The sequence below is a fragment of the Strix aluco genome, chromosome 5, assembly GCF_031877795.1.
Source record: "Strix aluco isolate bStrAlu1 chromosome 5, bStrAlu1.hap1, whole genome shotgun sequence".
In the NCBI taxonomy this organism is placed as follows: domain Eukaryota; kingdom Metazoa; phylum Chordata; class Aves; order Strigiformes; family Strigidae; genus Strix; species Strix aluco.
Window position 1 is genome coordinate 63,678,787 of NC_133935.1, and position 15,567 is coordinate 63,694,353.

The 15,567-nt window shown below is 38.5% G+C and overlaps 1 protein-coding gene across 11 annotated transcripts in view; it reads right to left on the reverse strand.

The window, feature by feature from the left end:
• The window catches only part of CADPS2 (calcium dependent secretion activator 2), a 322,674-nt gene that overhangs the window by 151,164 nt on the left and 155,943 nt on the right, over nt 1-15,567 (reverse strand). For all 11 annotated transcript variants that reach the window (XM_074827609.1, XM_074827608.1, XM_074827605.1 and 8 more), the window contains exons 7-8: nt 11,096-11,207; nt 520-659 (exon numbers count right to left, since the gene is read on the reverse strand). In XM_074827609.1, coding sequence (XP_074683710.1) covers nt 520-659; nt 11,096-11,207 — 252 coding nt within the window. The remainder of the gene's footprint in view (nt 1-519; nt 660-11,095; nt 11,208-15,567) is intronic.

Here is a 15,567-nt window from a genome sequence, read left to right on the forward strand (position 1 = left end):
TGTACTTCTACTTAATTCAGAAGTTAAAAGGATGAGAAACAGCCCTGGTAATTGCATTGTAACTGCAGATACAGCCTTGCTTACTGTCAGCAGCACTACCTGTTTTTGCAATTGGGATGAGGAATAGCAGTGGCAGTTGGCTAGGGGAGCTGTCTTTATGAATAATCTATCCCATATTGTTTCAGCGTTACGACAGAAAAAACATCCTTAAACTGGTATTTGCACATAAATTCCTTTCAGGAGAAATACCATACAGTGGACAGAGAAAGAAAAGGGGAGACTATCTTGCAAGTACTCTCCCATTCAGGTATATAATTAATCCTATTTTAAGGGAAAAAATATTCCTGAGTACTCCAAACCTTATGTATAAAATGAGGATACAACACAATGCCATAGAATAGGAACTGTAGTACACATTTATAATGTTTTACAAACCTTATATTTTTAGCTACCTATGCTTAAACACAGACACAATGAGGAAAAATAATAAATACAGACAGCCAGAAAATGGACACTTACCCACAGTGCTTCATATGAGGTGGTTTATCCATTCTCACCGCCAGTTTAATTTTCAAGTCACTGTCCTGGCTGTTTTTGGGGACTATCATTTTATGCAGATCAGGTGACTTTGGGCTATTGGATGTTGGATACAATACTACCTGCAAGACATAAAATAAAAAATTCAACAAGTTGATACAAAAAAAAAAATCTAGTTTTTAACAGACACTTCTAAGCAATGAAGATTCTTGTTGCATCTCCTCCAATCTGAAAGAAGACTAAAAAAGGTTTCATAAATCTACTAAGCCAGTTGACTCAATCTTATTGTAATAGATTAATTTTCAGAATAAACTAATTAATTTTCTTACAAATGGGAATTTTCATTCTAGGAGTTAATAAAATTTCCTCCTCTGTCAGTTCATTCTGAATTAACAGTTTTAAACAAAAAAAGGAACAGCTGACTCTTCAGAATGGTCATGTACAATTAAACTTTTACATTACTCAGTGCTCTGCTGGAAACTGTCTATTGAAACAACTTGCTGTAGCATTATGCAACAGATTGCCCCTCCAGCAGTGACATTGCTTGAGTGAAGAAAAACAAAATATGCTCTTTCTTATCAACTCCATTTTTTGATCATTAGCATTAATAAAAGCCAATAACAGTAAAAATTGCAGAAATTGGAGATTAATTCCAAGGCATCTTTGCTGCAAATGGAGTATAATAAACGTAAGATACTATGTCCAGTTCATACGTGATAAGACACAAACTATTTGTTTAATCTACAGTGGCTGACATATTAAAAAAAACCCCAAACCACTGAATTTTAAATATTTAATTTTTAAAACATTTATATAAATTTCTTGATAGTTTTACTAGCTAACCATTAATTTTAGATTATTATTAGTCACAAGCTGTTAAATATATATTTATTTATTTACCATCTAGAAAGTTTATCTATTTATAGTCAGTACAATTAAATATTTTACTTCATTAAATCCTTACCCACAGACACATATTTAGCAGTTAAATGCTGCTGAAACATAATTTCCTTTCATTCTTATTATAAGCACTTCTTTTTAAATTAAATCATTCTAAACATGCTATTTGGTAGACTTTCATAACATTCAGTGAGTTCCTAATTACCGTTATCACAAAGCAGTATTTCAAAAGTAACAACACTCTACAAAGCAGTGTTCTTCACATCTTTTATTTCTTGAAAACTAAAATTAATCATAACATTAACCATCACATTAATTTCTTATACATATTCCTTGTGCCTTGCGTCATATATATTAAACACAATATATTCTCCTCTGAGTTATTAGGAAAAGTTAAATCAAGGATTTGAGTAAGAATCTCCAAGCAAGCATAAATCTAACAGATATTATTAAGCCAAAAATATTACAATAGTGTCACTCAGATCTAATCATCTGAAAGATGACGTAAACTGAAGGCCTTCAGCTTCTCATCTCAATATTTTGCAGAAATGTGTTCCTGCATCCCGTTAATATCAGGAGCTCTAGTGAAGCACAGAAATATGATGCATCATCCCTAATCAAGTGTGCAACCTTTATAATAGCAGCAGGAGAAATAATTTGTCAGAACTATTGAGTACGTTCAGTACCTTTCAAAGAGATAGGAAAAGAAAAAGTATATTCCGGTTTTAATAAATCAGGAGGCTACTTCTTTTTTTTTCTTTTTGCAAATGCATAGCAAACACTATTTACAACAGAGCCTATTCCTTCATTCCGAAGAAACGGGTTACTTTTCATTTTGAGTAAAAGCCATCCCTTAAAAAACTTTTAAAAGCATTATGAGTATGACAACCTTTGAGTTCTGAAGCAACAGAAATGATTTTTAGTTTGTTTATCTTTTAAAATGCAAGATTATATAAACAGAATTATTACTCATTGTTTGCATTTAATCACTTGGCATTCACATAGAACTGTAGGTGATGTTACGAAGTTTTCTTTTTCTACAGGCTGCAGTTCCTATTGTCCTGTAACAGCTTATTATGGCTCATGCATCTCAAGAAACATCTTCCTCCTGTCAACTTCTTGAGTTTTTAGAATACTGATGAAAATATAAGCAGACAAGTGTATAATTAATTCATAACTTCAGTACTGACAATTCCTCTCCTGAATTTTTAAAGAAGTATTTTGGAGCTTCGTTTTCAAACCTCTCACAAGGAATAAGTATCTGGCAGAATATTTAAATATACACTGTGTTGTGTTTGCATTACACTTCATCATGCCTTCCAGCTTTAAACAATGACAGCTAAAAGAACTTTGTCATCAAACTTTTTATCATTACACACAAACATACACGCACACAAAGCATTTGACAGGCATTGATTATCTTCACAATAACCTTCATACTAATATTGCCCTTAAGGGCCAGCTAACCATCGTGTACCATATCATCAGGTGACACAAACTGTAAGCTCCCAGGAAATCACTGAAACCTAGGCAAATGTTCCTTGATAGGAAAAGTAAAAAGTTGCTGACATTTGTATTAAAGGCATCCTCTCCACTATGGCACACTGCAAGGCAATGTCATCACTGTTGTCCATGGAGAAACTTTCTAGGCTATTCTGTCTCAGATTTCTTTTCAGCACTGCTTAAGGGCTTTTAATCTTCTAGTTGCTGTTCTATAACCTACTTTAAAAAATAAAATGCTATCAACTCATATGTCTTCTCTGGGGGATATAAAACTCACCTACAGGATACTCTTTCACTGTGCCTAAAACTTCTAAATGTTTCATAAAATTCCTAATATATCATATATTCCTGAATTAAATTTATTTCATCTTATTTTATTGTTCTTATACCTGTGAATATCACCATAGTAGAATTTTCAGCAGCAGCACAGAGAACTATGAGCTGTTAGTGTAGGACCATGTTTACAATAAGTAACTGACAGATAATCTGCATTAAAAAGTATAATGAACTATTGATGACCAGAATGTTACACACCAAACATAGCTGCTGTGGATTGCATTGCTTCAGCTGATTTAAGGCAAATTAATAGTAACAAAACAGTAGGGGTTGCGGTAATTCAGTAAATTCAATCATCTCATGATCATTAAAAATACTTGACCATGTGGTCCTATTATATCTAGTATTACACTTTCTCAGACCACACTGTAACTGAAAAAGGGGCAAGTTCACTTTATGCCTCTCTTCATTGGGATGTAAAATAAACACAGAAATCTTAAATATTATAGAGCAACACATTTATGGATTTGTGCAAGGTGATGATCTCAAAACACTCTTTCTTAATTGTGAATGACAAAATGTTTCTCTCCTGGACTTAAAACATGACAGAGTGAAAGATATGAAGCTAATATCACTTAATGACTTAACTAACCATCATTTATTGTGACGCAGTTGTGTATTTAAGTTCCCAGCTGGATCACAATAGAAGTTATTTGAAGTACACCTGAGCCAAACAGTCAGTCCAGCCAAGCAACTATTAACTCTCTTCTATCTTTGGCTCATTGATCATATCTTCTTTTAAAAGTATGAAAGAAAACTTGAGTTGTCCAAAATTCTCTGAAAGCTCGAACAAACCAAACTTGGGACACTCGCTTTCTCACAGCTGATAACCAAGCAGAAGGTTCAGAGTTAAAAGCGCTGTGCAGAAATATCTCCTATCCATATTCCCAAGTTTAGATAAAGCTCTGAAGCTAACCATCCCTGTCTGCAGTTGTCCTGTTGTCAAAAGAAAATGCAGCTTTCAAAAAGGACCAATGAAGCTAAGAGGCAGACAGACCGGCACACTGTAAGGACACTTAAGAAAAATCAAGAGTCAAGATAATCTCTACTTTTTCCCCCATCCCTCACTTGTGGCTGAGTTCAGTTTCAGTCAACCTGTGTCCCTATACCCTGGCTGCTCCCCCTCCATATCCCATACTTCCACCCCAAAACATGATATACATCAAGAGTTGAACCCAAGTGCTGGAGTCACCCACTCTTTTGACCCAAGTATTTGAGATGAGATAGGTTTTACTAGTTGCGGTGGTCTAAGACACATTTTGGGCACCAGACCTTGGTAATCATGGTAATTCTGAGCAGACTATGATCAGTTTTGGCTCACTATCACAAGCAAAAAAGATGAAAGTGAAGAAGATCTGCAGCTGCTCCTTAATGCTCTGGCTGAGAGGCAGATGACACTTAACATGCTATTACAGAAAATCCTTACATCACCTTCAGTACAGCTCACACCACACAATCTTAGAGAAAACAGAGATGCAGCCCATCAACAGTCTCTTCATAACAAAGCCTGGGCCATCTTCAAAAAGCAGACCAAACCCTTAACCTGTCCCCATTACAAGGGAAGTGCCCGATGCCTGGGGCTGCCCTGGTGTCCTCCATCCTGCCCTGCTCCCTGCACCCCAGGGAGCTCCTGCTGCTTCTGGCACTCAGCTTTCCCTTTCTTCAAACTGCATGGTCCCCAACAGGAAAGCCAGAAGATTTTATGAGACAAAAGAAGTCCCCATGCCTGATGTGCTCTTCCAGAGCACAAATGCTGCTACAAATGATTGCTTTCCGCCATTGACCACACCCACATTTTCTTAAGGTCTGGCTAAGTTACAAGCAATTGAGAACTGAATCTTAAGTCACATGGCTTTAATCATAAGCAGTATTGCCAGCTCTGTTCAGAATAAACAATACACTCGTGGTCATACAAGAAACCCCATGATGAACTGAAGAAACCAAGTTCTCTAACTCCCATGCTCTACCAGAGACACTTTTAATTCAATTTGTGATTATTTAAAACTATCAAAAATAGCGAGTGCCTGACACATAAGATCATATGCTTCCTCAACACATTTGTTGAAGTTTTCATCACGCAACAGGACTAATTCATTCTAGGGAAGGCTTTTTCTTTCATGCTTTAAAATGTAATGATTTGAAAAGATGCCAGTGCAAGTAGAGAGGACAGGCCAATTTTATGTTATGAAATAAACACCCATTATTATTTGGCACGTGCACATTTATGCTGCTGGTCCTTGTCTGAGCAAAGATCATAGGAAAATTTCCTAGTTAAATATACTCTGTTTTAGTGATTTAAAAATAGCATTATAGACCAAAAATTATTGAAGCTGGTTTGGTATAGGAAATGGATGACAGTGCAGAGATCCTTTAATGTTATGTTGTTTGTGTAACTCTGGCCCCAGCCTTACTTAGGGGACACTTATCAGTTTTTTACAGGAATGTCTACTGACTCCTCTCAAGTTACCTTCTCCCCTAGCTTGAAAGTCTGAAGCTGTTCTGAGTTATGCCAACCCCTTACCCAAAGACAAGTTTATGTCAGAAAGCCAGAAGCTGCTGTCAGTGTGACAAGAAGGGAAGTCCTCTCAAATGCCCCAGCAGCAGCCTGCCAAGCACTGCACTGCACTCGTGTCCTCTGAGCGTTAAGTCATGATGTGCTGCTGCCAGGAGGATAAAGCAAAAGAGGCTCAAGGGAAGGGACAAGATTTGAGGCAGAAATGGGAAAAGGAGATGGCTCTCTCGAAAGTAAGTCCCTTAGAAAAGTTCTCACCTAGGGAATACCTAAACAAAGGGTTAATTTGAGCTTGATCACCAAGGGAGTTTATGAGTATTTTACACAAGCTCGATCATCTCACCTATTGAGTGATCTCTTGTTTTTCAGCTATGATTATACTACAGCTGAAACACTGAGACAAGGCTTCAGGTAACAGGTGGTTAAAAATAAACAAAAACCAAACAGAAAACCTGAACAGGTGCATGGTGAGAGAGCTATCTAAAATAGTGTTGTTAACAAAGAACCGGAAAGACACTGCAATTTATGCAATCAATGGGACCTCTGCGGATGCTGCCAGCTGAGCACTTACCTTAATAGATCTTATAATTTCTAAAAGTTGTCTTTAAGTCCTTCCCAAAGAGTCTCTCTCCCAAATCTAAGAGAGAGCATTCCTGAATGAAAAATATCTCAAGAATTTCTGATGAGAGGCATTCTCAGAGAAGCTACTGAGAAAACCCCTGTTAGCATGGAAACAATAACACTCAGCCAGACATAGCAGGGTGCTGACAGGCAGACTGCTCAGGGAGCAAGAGAAAAAGGGGAAGTGGAAGTAATCTCTTACCATTTTCCAAACTAAAAAAAAGACAGAAAAACTCAGACTTGCGAAACCTCAGTCATTTCAAAATGTGATGAGGAAACACATTCCCCAGGATGGCAGGCTTCAAATTAACATAGTCACAGTATGAAATTGTCTCTGCTCAGGAGCTCTTCAAACGCAGCACAGAAGATAAACAACATGCCCAGTGCAGTCGGCATTCGGAAAGCAGGCAATCATGCGAGTATGGGTACCTAGTCAGTACAGCTATTTTATAATGTCTTTAAATCAAACTCAGAGTAACAGCACCAAAGAAAAAAAACATAACTGCACAGCTAATTATTGCTGGCTGCAGCTGACTCTGACAAGCAGGTTTTGAGACAATAGTTCTCTTTTAATTGAATAGTCAGAGTGACAAGGCTGAAATATTCTTATATTCAAAAAGTATCAGCAATCAAACACCACCTGCTGTTCTCACATTGTATTCACATGTGTGCTAAGCAAGCACAATGGCTGTCACTTTGAATTACTAGGTTTAAACGTCTTCTTACACAAAGTACTGAACAAGGAAAAGTGATGTCAGATCCCTGAGTTTCAGAAACCACCAGGCTGATTTTTTGGAAGTATTTACTCCAAACTCTGAAGGCTTCTTCACGCTTCCTCAGTTGTTGCATGTACTAATGCAAACATCAATTCTGCGCACACAGAAGTTATTTAAGTGGCCAGATCAGTGTCAGTCACGTAAAAACTGTGCCATGCATTTCAATGATATTTCAATAAAGTTCTTAACATTTGCTCATTAGAAGAAACTTAGCTTCAAAGATGCAGCCTGCCTCACTTTCTAGAAGTTAAATTCAGTGGTTCACTGTATGTGGAGGTCCGCACAGACATAGACAGCGACTCCAGAGGCTCAGGTTCTGCAGAACCAAAATCCAAGTAACATTCTTTCCTCTTCTGCACAGCACATGTCTCCATTTTTTCCTTCAGTGGAAAACTGAGTTTGTCCAACTGTCCTCCAGTTTTTGTATAACAGAGAATGAAGGTTTAGGTTTGTTTTTTGTTTAAAGATACTTAAAGTGGTCAGCAGGGAGCCAGAAGAATATCCCCCCAGCAAGCAAAATCTTCTCTTGGCATTCATGCCTGGATTTATTTTGGGTTTTTTAGAGGAAGAGAGCAATGTCAGACAAGTGACATAGTAAGTACTACTCCCTGTCAAGCACATCTTAAATGCCTTGAAGGGAGAAGATGGTAAGTACAAACAACAACCCTTCAGTTGCTCAGTGCTCACCTGGTGACTTCTTCAGCAGAGCTTGAGCAGCCCCCAGCCTCTGCTTCCCAAGAGGGAGTACATAAAGCTGTAAGTATGGTCTGCTCTCTCTACTGAAAGCATGAGCCTGCATCTCTTCTGCTCCACCATGAGCTTGTTACTTCCGAAAATCAGCAGTGTCTCCTCCTGAAACTGAGGAGCTGTAGTGCCGCCATACTGAGATCTGTGCCTACATCTTAAGTTCCTAAGTGTGAGAGACTGCCATGCGCTGATGGCGTCAATGAAAACGCCTTCTCCTCTGCAGCTCTGGGGAAACCTTTGCTGGCTCCATATTTCACACCTTAGATATGTCTTCATAAAAAGCCAATCCCTTGGTGGCAAAAGAAACCCTTTGGTATGTGATGGAAGTTAAAAATTCAAATCATGTAGTTTGATGTCGCCTTCTATTTCTAGTTATAGATTAAACAGAACAAAACCTTTACAATAACTCAGGGTATGAGAAATGCAAACTTCAATAATGTAGAAAAGTGGTATCAGGCGATTTGAAGAAAGTACTTGACAGATGAGAATTAATGTCCACAGCAAGCCTGCCTCACAAGGGGCAGGTTTGAGTTGAATTTTTAAGTACAGAAAAAATTCCAGCAGAAGGATCTTCAAGCCTTTTCAGAGCATAATAAACCTAGCTGAATCAGTTGCACTCCTGCAAGTCACTGACCAGCCATAAAGTTGCCAAACTTTATTAGAATTAAACTTATCCAGTGGGATCCTGTATCTTTTCAAAGGCTACCTGAATTTAAATCTCTCAAACCTGAAAACAAAGACACTGACAACAAAACGAGCCTTTGAAAACTAAAACATATACCACGAATGTACACAGAACCTTAAAATTATTTTGTAAAAGTTCTGTCAAATATTCTCCTGATCTCCCCTGAAGCTAGCAATCACCACTCTCAAATACTCTGGTTAAACCAGAGAGGTAAGTTGGCAGACTCCCTCTTCTCCTGAGTTGAGTGCCTACCACCACCAGCTGGAAGGCGTCTATCAGCAGCCCCACGTATTGCCAGACCTGGGAGGTGCAGGAGGACAGACGCTCAAACAGGCTGATGCACAGCCAACACGCCCTTTTTCATGTTCTTTTCCACTGCTAAGGACCACGTGCTGTACATAAGGTCATTGTGGGAGGTTCATCCTTTACTGACTTACCTGTTACAGAAGGCATTTCTTGGACAAGGATGGGGGCTGGATATTTCTGGTAAATCAGGAATGGATTATAAAATGTAAAATCAGTATCCAAACATCTCTCAGGTACTTCTGTTTTCTATGCCCAATCTCAGCACAAGCTTTAATGCAAGGGAAAAAAAGGTGATGGCCTTTGCCCTTTGTGACAAGGGGAGGAACAACCCAGCATAAAGTGATAATTTTAGGAGCCTAACTCTGGTACAAACTGTCAAATCTCAGAGCATCTGATAAAAGCATGCAGACTCTCTGATGAAGAACAACAGGAGAATAAGAATCAGCAACAGAAACAGAAGATTCCTCTTCCCTCCCTCACCTTTTTATATCTTGCTTTGTCTCTGGGAAAGCTGGGTCAGACTCCATCCAACAACAGGGCAGTGAGCTCAGCCCTAGCCCATCTCAATTGCCTGTTTTCTCTCTCTCTCTCCTCACCACTCCCAACCAAGAAAGGAAAGTTATTACCTTCTTTAAACTGGTTTGACCAGCTGACAAATACAGATTGGGAAGGGAGAGGAGGCAGGGAAAAACCACAAATCAAACTATCTGGGTTAGTTAAAGTGAAAGCTATATTCAGTATTTTACATTTGAAATATTTCCGTTCTTTAAAATAATTTAAAAATAAATTTTAAATCTTTTTAACATCCTGTCCTAGAAACTCAGACAAGCTGCAGACCAAGCCCTATACCTGAACTTTGGCTATTCAAGGTTACAGAGCAAGAGGATTCTGTTAACACCTGTGATTCTTAGCCCCTTTATTCTGTTGATGTTTCTTTTCTCCTCTGACTCCTTGGCAATGACTATACTGGCTACCACTCACAATGACCACATAGTCCCCTCTCCACTGCCCTGCATCTCTGCATTTTTCCTTCTTTGAAAGGACTGAGTAAGCAGGGACAGAGAATAAACTTCTCAGTGTTTAATAGCACTATGCAGTACCTGTAAGTCCACCCTTTCAGTGACTCTTTTCGTTGTTTTGAATCCAGATATGCTGTCTCCAGTCTGCTCAGCTGTACCTCTGTAGCTCCTCTGTATCTGCCACGATGCCTGCCTGGCTCCTGCCAGGGTGTTACCCCTACCGGAAACCTTCCCCATGCAGACCTCACCTTCACCTCAGCCATCCTTGACCAAGTGACCTTGGAAGCCTCTTAGAATGACATGAGAGGAGGCAAGAAGTAATACTGGGCATACAGTCTTGACCTTAGCAAGTGACCCAATGTGTGGGAGAATCTGTCTTTGTGCAGCCACCTGCACTTGGAGGACACAAAGTGGGGAAAAGCCCTGCTCTTCCCAAGAAGCTGTCCTTGCTTGAATGAAAAATAGCCATGACTGAATGCAGAACTGAGCATTAAAACGTGAGCTCTCCTCCATGCAGTACATGTCAGAGCGGAGAATTTCAACAGCAGATGCAGGGGTGAGATTTGCAGACCCTCTCTGCCTGAGTCACACTACCCTCATCTTTCTATGACACACTATACTCTCTAGCCCCTGGTTTTGGCCTAAGAAGGATAAATGATCCTGTCAAGACAAGGGAAATGTAAAAAGGGAAGGGAAGCTCATACAGTACAAGATTGAGAACTCTTATTTTAGTCTGACATATTATCTCCATCACTCCTTCCCCTGCCATTCTTCCACACTTAAGTCCTTCCTTCCCTTTCCCCAATCGTTTGTATATTTATTACATGCCAAGTCTTCTCTCTTTCCTTGTCACTCCTAATTTGAATAGCTACAAGCATTGGTAGGTCACCTAGGAATTAAAAAAAGTTTTAAACAAGACAAAGAGAACCATCATGGATCCCTGATGCAAGTTTCTGAAAGGTAATCCAAGTCAACACATCATGTTTTGAACACTGGGAAAAGTTACCCTTAAAAAAAAAAGCAGTTTGGTACAGCTGCAGCAGGGCAGGTGCTGTACTGAATACCTTATACCATTTTATGGCATATTTTATAAATACCCACATTTCTACGCATCATTTCTCATATATTTCTTGTTTCTACATATAATACTCACTCTTCCCAGCTCTTTATCTTCAAGTGCCAGCACCCCAGTGCTTTCTGTAAAGAGTTTTACTTTGACAACAGGCCGAGGGTGAGTAGTGGTGAAATCCCCTTGAGTTCCCCATCTGCAATAAATAAAAGAACAGAATTTAACTGGCGCAAAGGACAGGCCTGAGAGTGATAGGACTGTAATCTTTTGTATAGAATATTTATCAATGCACTCCTAGAACTTAATTTCCAAACTTTTGGGGGGAGAGGGCGGGAAAGAGAGGGGATGTACCTTTTTGAGCATCCAAGATTAAATATGTACATGGGAGAATTGGCTTTTCTCTGTGATAAGACAAATCAGGGTTTTTCTGTATGATTTTTGTCATAAAAAAATCAACCATAAATTTGTTAATGGTGAAACCCAAAGAACCGAAATTATATCCTCATAGGGAAAAACAGAACCAAACAAGACAGCAAAAAAAGAAAGAGAGCTTTTTTCTATTAAATATATTATGTGCACTGTCTTGTGTATACAAGTCAAATTAATTTAGCAAAGAATCATGTCTCAATTCTAAAAAAATATATTTATATGTTTAACTTTAGGTGACCAAACTATGCAGCAAGAGACTTGACCAGAGAAAACCTTATGTTTTATGAGATGTTACAACTTAGTATAAGCACTAGGAAATATGTAAACACAAATGCAAAAAATGGAAAAAACCCGCTATTTATCAGAGTGATTATAGCTCTGCAAGGTAATTACCACCACAAGTCTTCATCCTTTTAGAGAAGCTAAATTATGCAGACAAACTTCTAGTCGTTAATCTCTTATCTCAGTTAAGACACTTGGTTTGTCAGCATTTACCCCATCTCTGTGTGCCAGTGGTTCAAAAAAAGAAAAGTAATATGAATTAGATTGCAACTTCCTCTGACAAGCTATTCCATTTTCCTAAACAATTGCATGGTACTCATTGCATTGATGATACTGATTCTGATTGTGCTACTAGGCACAAACAAAATGCAAAAAGTAGGTGCAGCTCCAGTTTCTCTTCATTTTTTCCAGTACTTGAGATATTATGATTAGCAGAAACCAAAGAAATAAATAAAATAGGTGACCTTAAGTGCATGCTCTATAAAAGGGTATATTACACAAGCTGAAATCTTAAGAGGGCCTCATTTACAAAAAGCAGTATTTTTATTTTGCATTCAAGAATAATTTACATGGACTCTCCATTGCTGGAAAATGAACAAACAGTAGTAATCCTCCAGCAAAGGGATCTAATAGGTGAAAAATCCTTCAACTAACATGAGCTGCAGACTTCAAGATGAAGTCTAGAAAGTAATAAGCAACCAAAGCCAAAAAGTTTTAGGAAAGCGGTGGTTTTGTATAAACCAGTCCTACAGGTGACTGCACACATGCCAGACTACAAAAGTGAGGTTCACTAAAAATTAATGGAATCTTAAGTTACATTTTGTCTTCTTTGCTTTGTCTATATTAGATAGATGCTCCCTCTGTGACTGTGGTGGACACAGCCTTAGCCTCAGCCACAGTGGTAACTGAAACAGGGACTCTGACAAGAAATTACCCTCCTGAGAGGGAGAAAATGCACAGTCGCAGGACAATACAATGCCTAGCACCGCTGCTCTTCCCAGCAGCAGTCCCAGGGGTAGGTTTTGTCACAATACAGAAATGAGATTCCAAGCTGAAAGCATCTGCATAAAAGTTGAGATAGTCTCATCTTTAGTCTCGCCCCCCAGATCCCACTATTCAGGAAGAATGCTGCCTTGCAATCACAAACACAATCTAAGCACTTCGTTAGCTGCCCTCTTTCTCTCTCCAGCACCAGGATAATTTGTCCCTGAGCTTCCAGAAGCCTTGAACTGTGCACATTGCAATGGGTAGGACCACCCAAATAATCAAGAGAAATTCCTATTGAAATAACAAAACAAAACAAAAGCCTCTCTACAAAGATCTAGCGCCAGCATTACCTCACAGACAGAAGAAAAGAAATCAGAAGAGGTCACGCTGACTAAAGGGAAGAGAAGAGACCCAGCCTGTTCAATGAAGAGAACACCACTGGCAGTGGCTCAGCTTCTGCATGCTGAGCAGCAGGTACGTGCTACAGCATGTGCTGGGGTCTGGGCACCCCAGCATCTGGCTCCAGGACCTCCCCAGAAAGTGGTACAGATCTCTCTGGAGACACATACTGAGGCTCCATTTCTTCAGGTGACAGCAGGGAGAGATGGAGCACATGCAAGCCTTGCCCAGGGAGTCTGGCAGAGTTTGCTTCTTCTCTAATTTAGATGCACAATGAGAAACTGACGTGGATGGGACTAACACTGGGTCATCCACCTGTTGTTGACACTAATGTTGCACTGGAAACCATCTTTAACATCAGATCTGATCACTGTCCTTGACTGACATCTTTCTCCCACTCTTTTTCCATCTGCAGCAGTAAGTGAAAATCCTGGGCTGAAAAGCAACAGTCTGAATCTATTCCTAAAGCTCAGTGTTCATGGTGGGAACATTCCATACATTGATCATCACAGTCCTTGCTGACCAGGACTTCTGCTAACTCTCATAGCCTCTTAAGACCATGTCTTTGGAAGTGAATTATCTGGTAGAGCAGATGGTCACAGACTTTACTGCCTAGACTTTAACATCATTCCTCATGAAAGAGCACGTGAGGAATTGTGTTTTGTTAGAAAAGGCAAATCCATGACTGTATTCTTTAGCATTACACTTACTTGCAGGCATCTGATATTCCTCCCAGCTGCCAATATCACAGCAAATGACACAAGGCTCACAGCTCATCTTCCTTATTATTTATTGTGGATTACTAGAGCACAAGCCCTGTTTCTTTGGAGCTTTGTGTTTTTGCAGATGTATCCTTCCTCCTACCATTTGAAATCAGAAGTTGGGAGAAAGCAGCCAAAATAGAAGTAGTATCATGTTCTTCCAAGAATGAACCTGGGTATGAGAGACCCGATAATCCAGACAGAAATTGAGTTTATCTATATGCTGTACATTTAAAAGCACATTATTATTTTATTATGCATGTTATTAATGCATCAGGCATTAACTGAAGAGGAAGTTAGAAATTACAGTGTAACGAAAATGTGTAATATCAAACGCCCAGCTACAGGTGAACCCATACAAACTGCTGTTAATAACAATTTGCAATTTGCATTTTTCTGTTTTGTCAGTACAAAATGAAATGTAGTAATAAGAATGGCCGTACTGTCTGCATTTTGCACTGTCAACACCCACTAATAAACTTTTGTCTTGTTAAAAATAAAATTCTGAACTGTAAAGACTGTGCCATGAATATAACAAGATACCGGGCACTCAACATTTATCAAGGGTGATCCAAAACAAAGGATAGACTGAGCAAAGCATGCAGGTGTACATAAGTTAGCCTATTTTGAATTAAACTTTCCTGTTCTGAAATCAAATTATATTGGTGCTCAAGTTCTAACAGCTTTCAACTTCATTTTTTTGGTGGCTATTTATTTTATGACACCTGGTTGGACTCCATTCAACAAATTAATTATTTGTTTGTTTATGAATAATACTTCATTTTAACCAAATTCCATTGAAATGGATATCACACTTTCAGCTTCTGTATCTGAGAGGATAAAAAGAGATATCAGATTTTCAGTGTACAGATCGTTTAAAATTACCTATAATGTAATTGCAAACAATAACTTTGGAGAAGCTGCTGCCCCATCATCATCTGTGACTAAGAATTGTGTAAGTAAATTGCATCAATCCTTTATGTAATGCCAAGATAAATATACCCTTCCTAGCCAATAAATATGAATTTACCAAATCACTTATTATTTCCGCTGTAAAATTCTGTAAACTTTCTCCACACTTTTGGCTATTTATTCTCTAACTATCTGTCTGTTCAAGGAGCTGTTAAGTTTAATGGTGAAAAATCGGTTAAGAGGATACCTAATAATTCATGGAATCAATACCCAAACAGTAATTATCATGATGCAAATCTTGAATGCCATTACTGTAATTTCTTATTTCAATTTATAGATTTCATGTGCTAATATAATTATATATACTTAGTTTCTCAAAAAAATAACATTTTTCTTCTAAAACACATTTGTCTTCTGTCAAATGCATTTATTAATATCTATTGAAATGCTAATATTTCCTGTTCTCACATCTGCTTAATCTCATTGGAGTGGCTGTAGTGGAACACCTCCTTTAAATTTAAAAGCTAAGCTGCTAGGTATAGGCCAGACAAATCTGTATTTTTCTTTTAAGGTTGGGGTTGCACCCTAATATTTTTCTGGAGAAAATACAGTCTCTCTCAGAAATGTCTTTCTGATCCACAGATTAAAAGTCAACCACCATACAAAGGATTGTTTGTATTATTTGTAAGACTGAATAACTTTTCAGTTGTTTAATTGAACAACTTTTTGACTGTTTTTAAATAAGAACTAACAATGTGGCCTCCAGAATGTGAGCACTGAATAAAG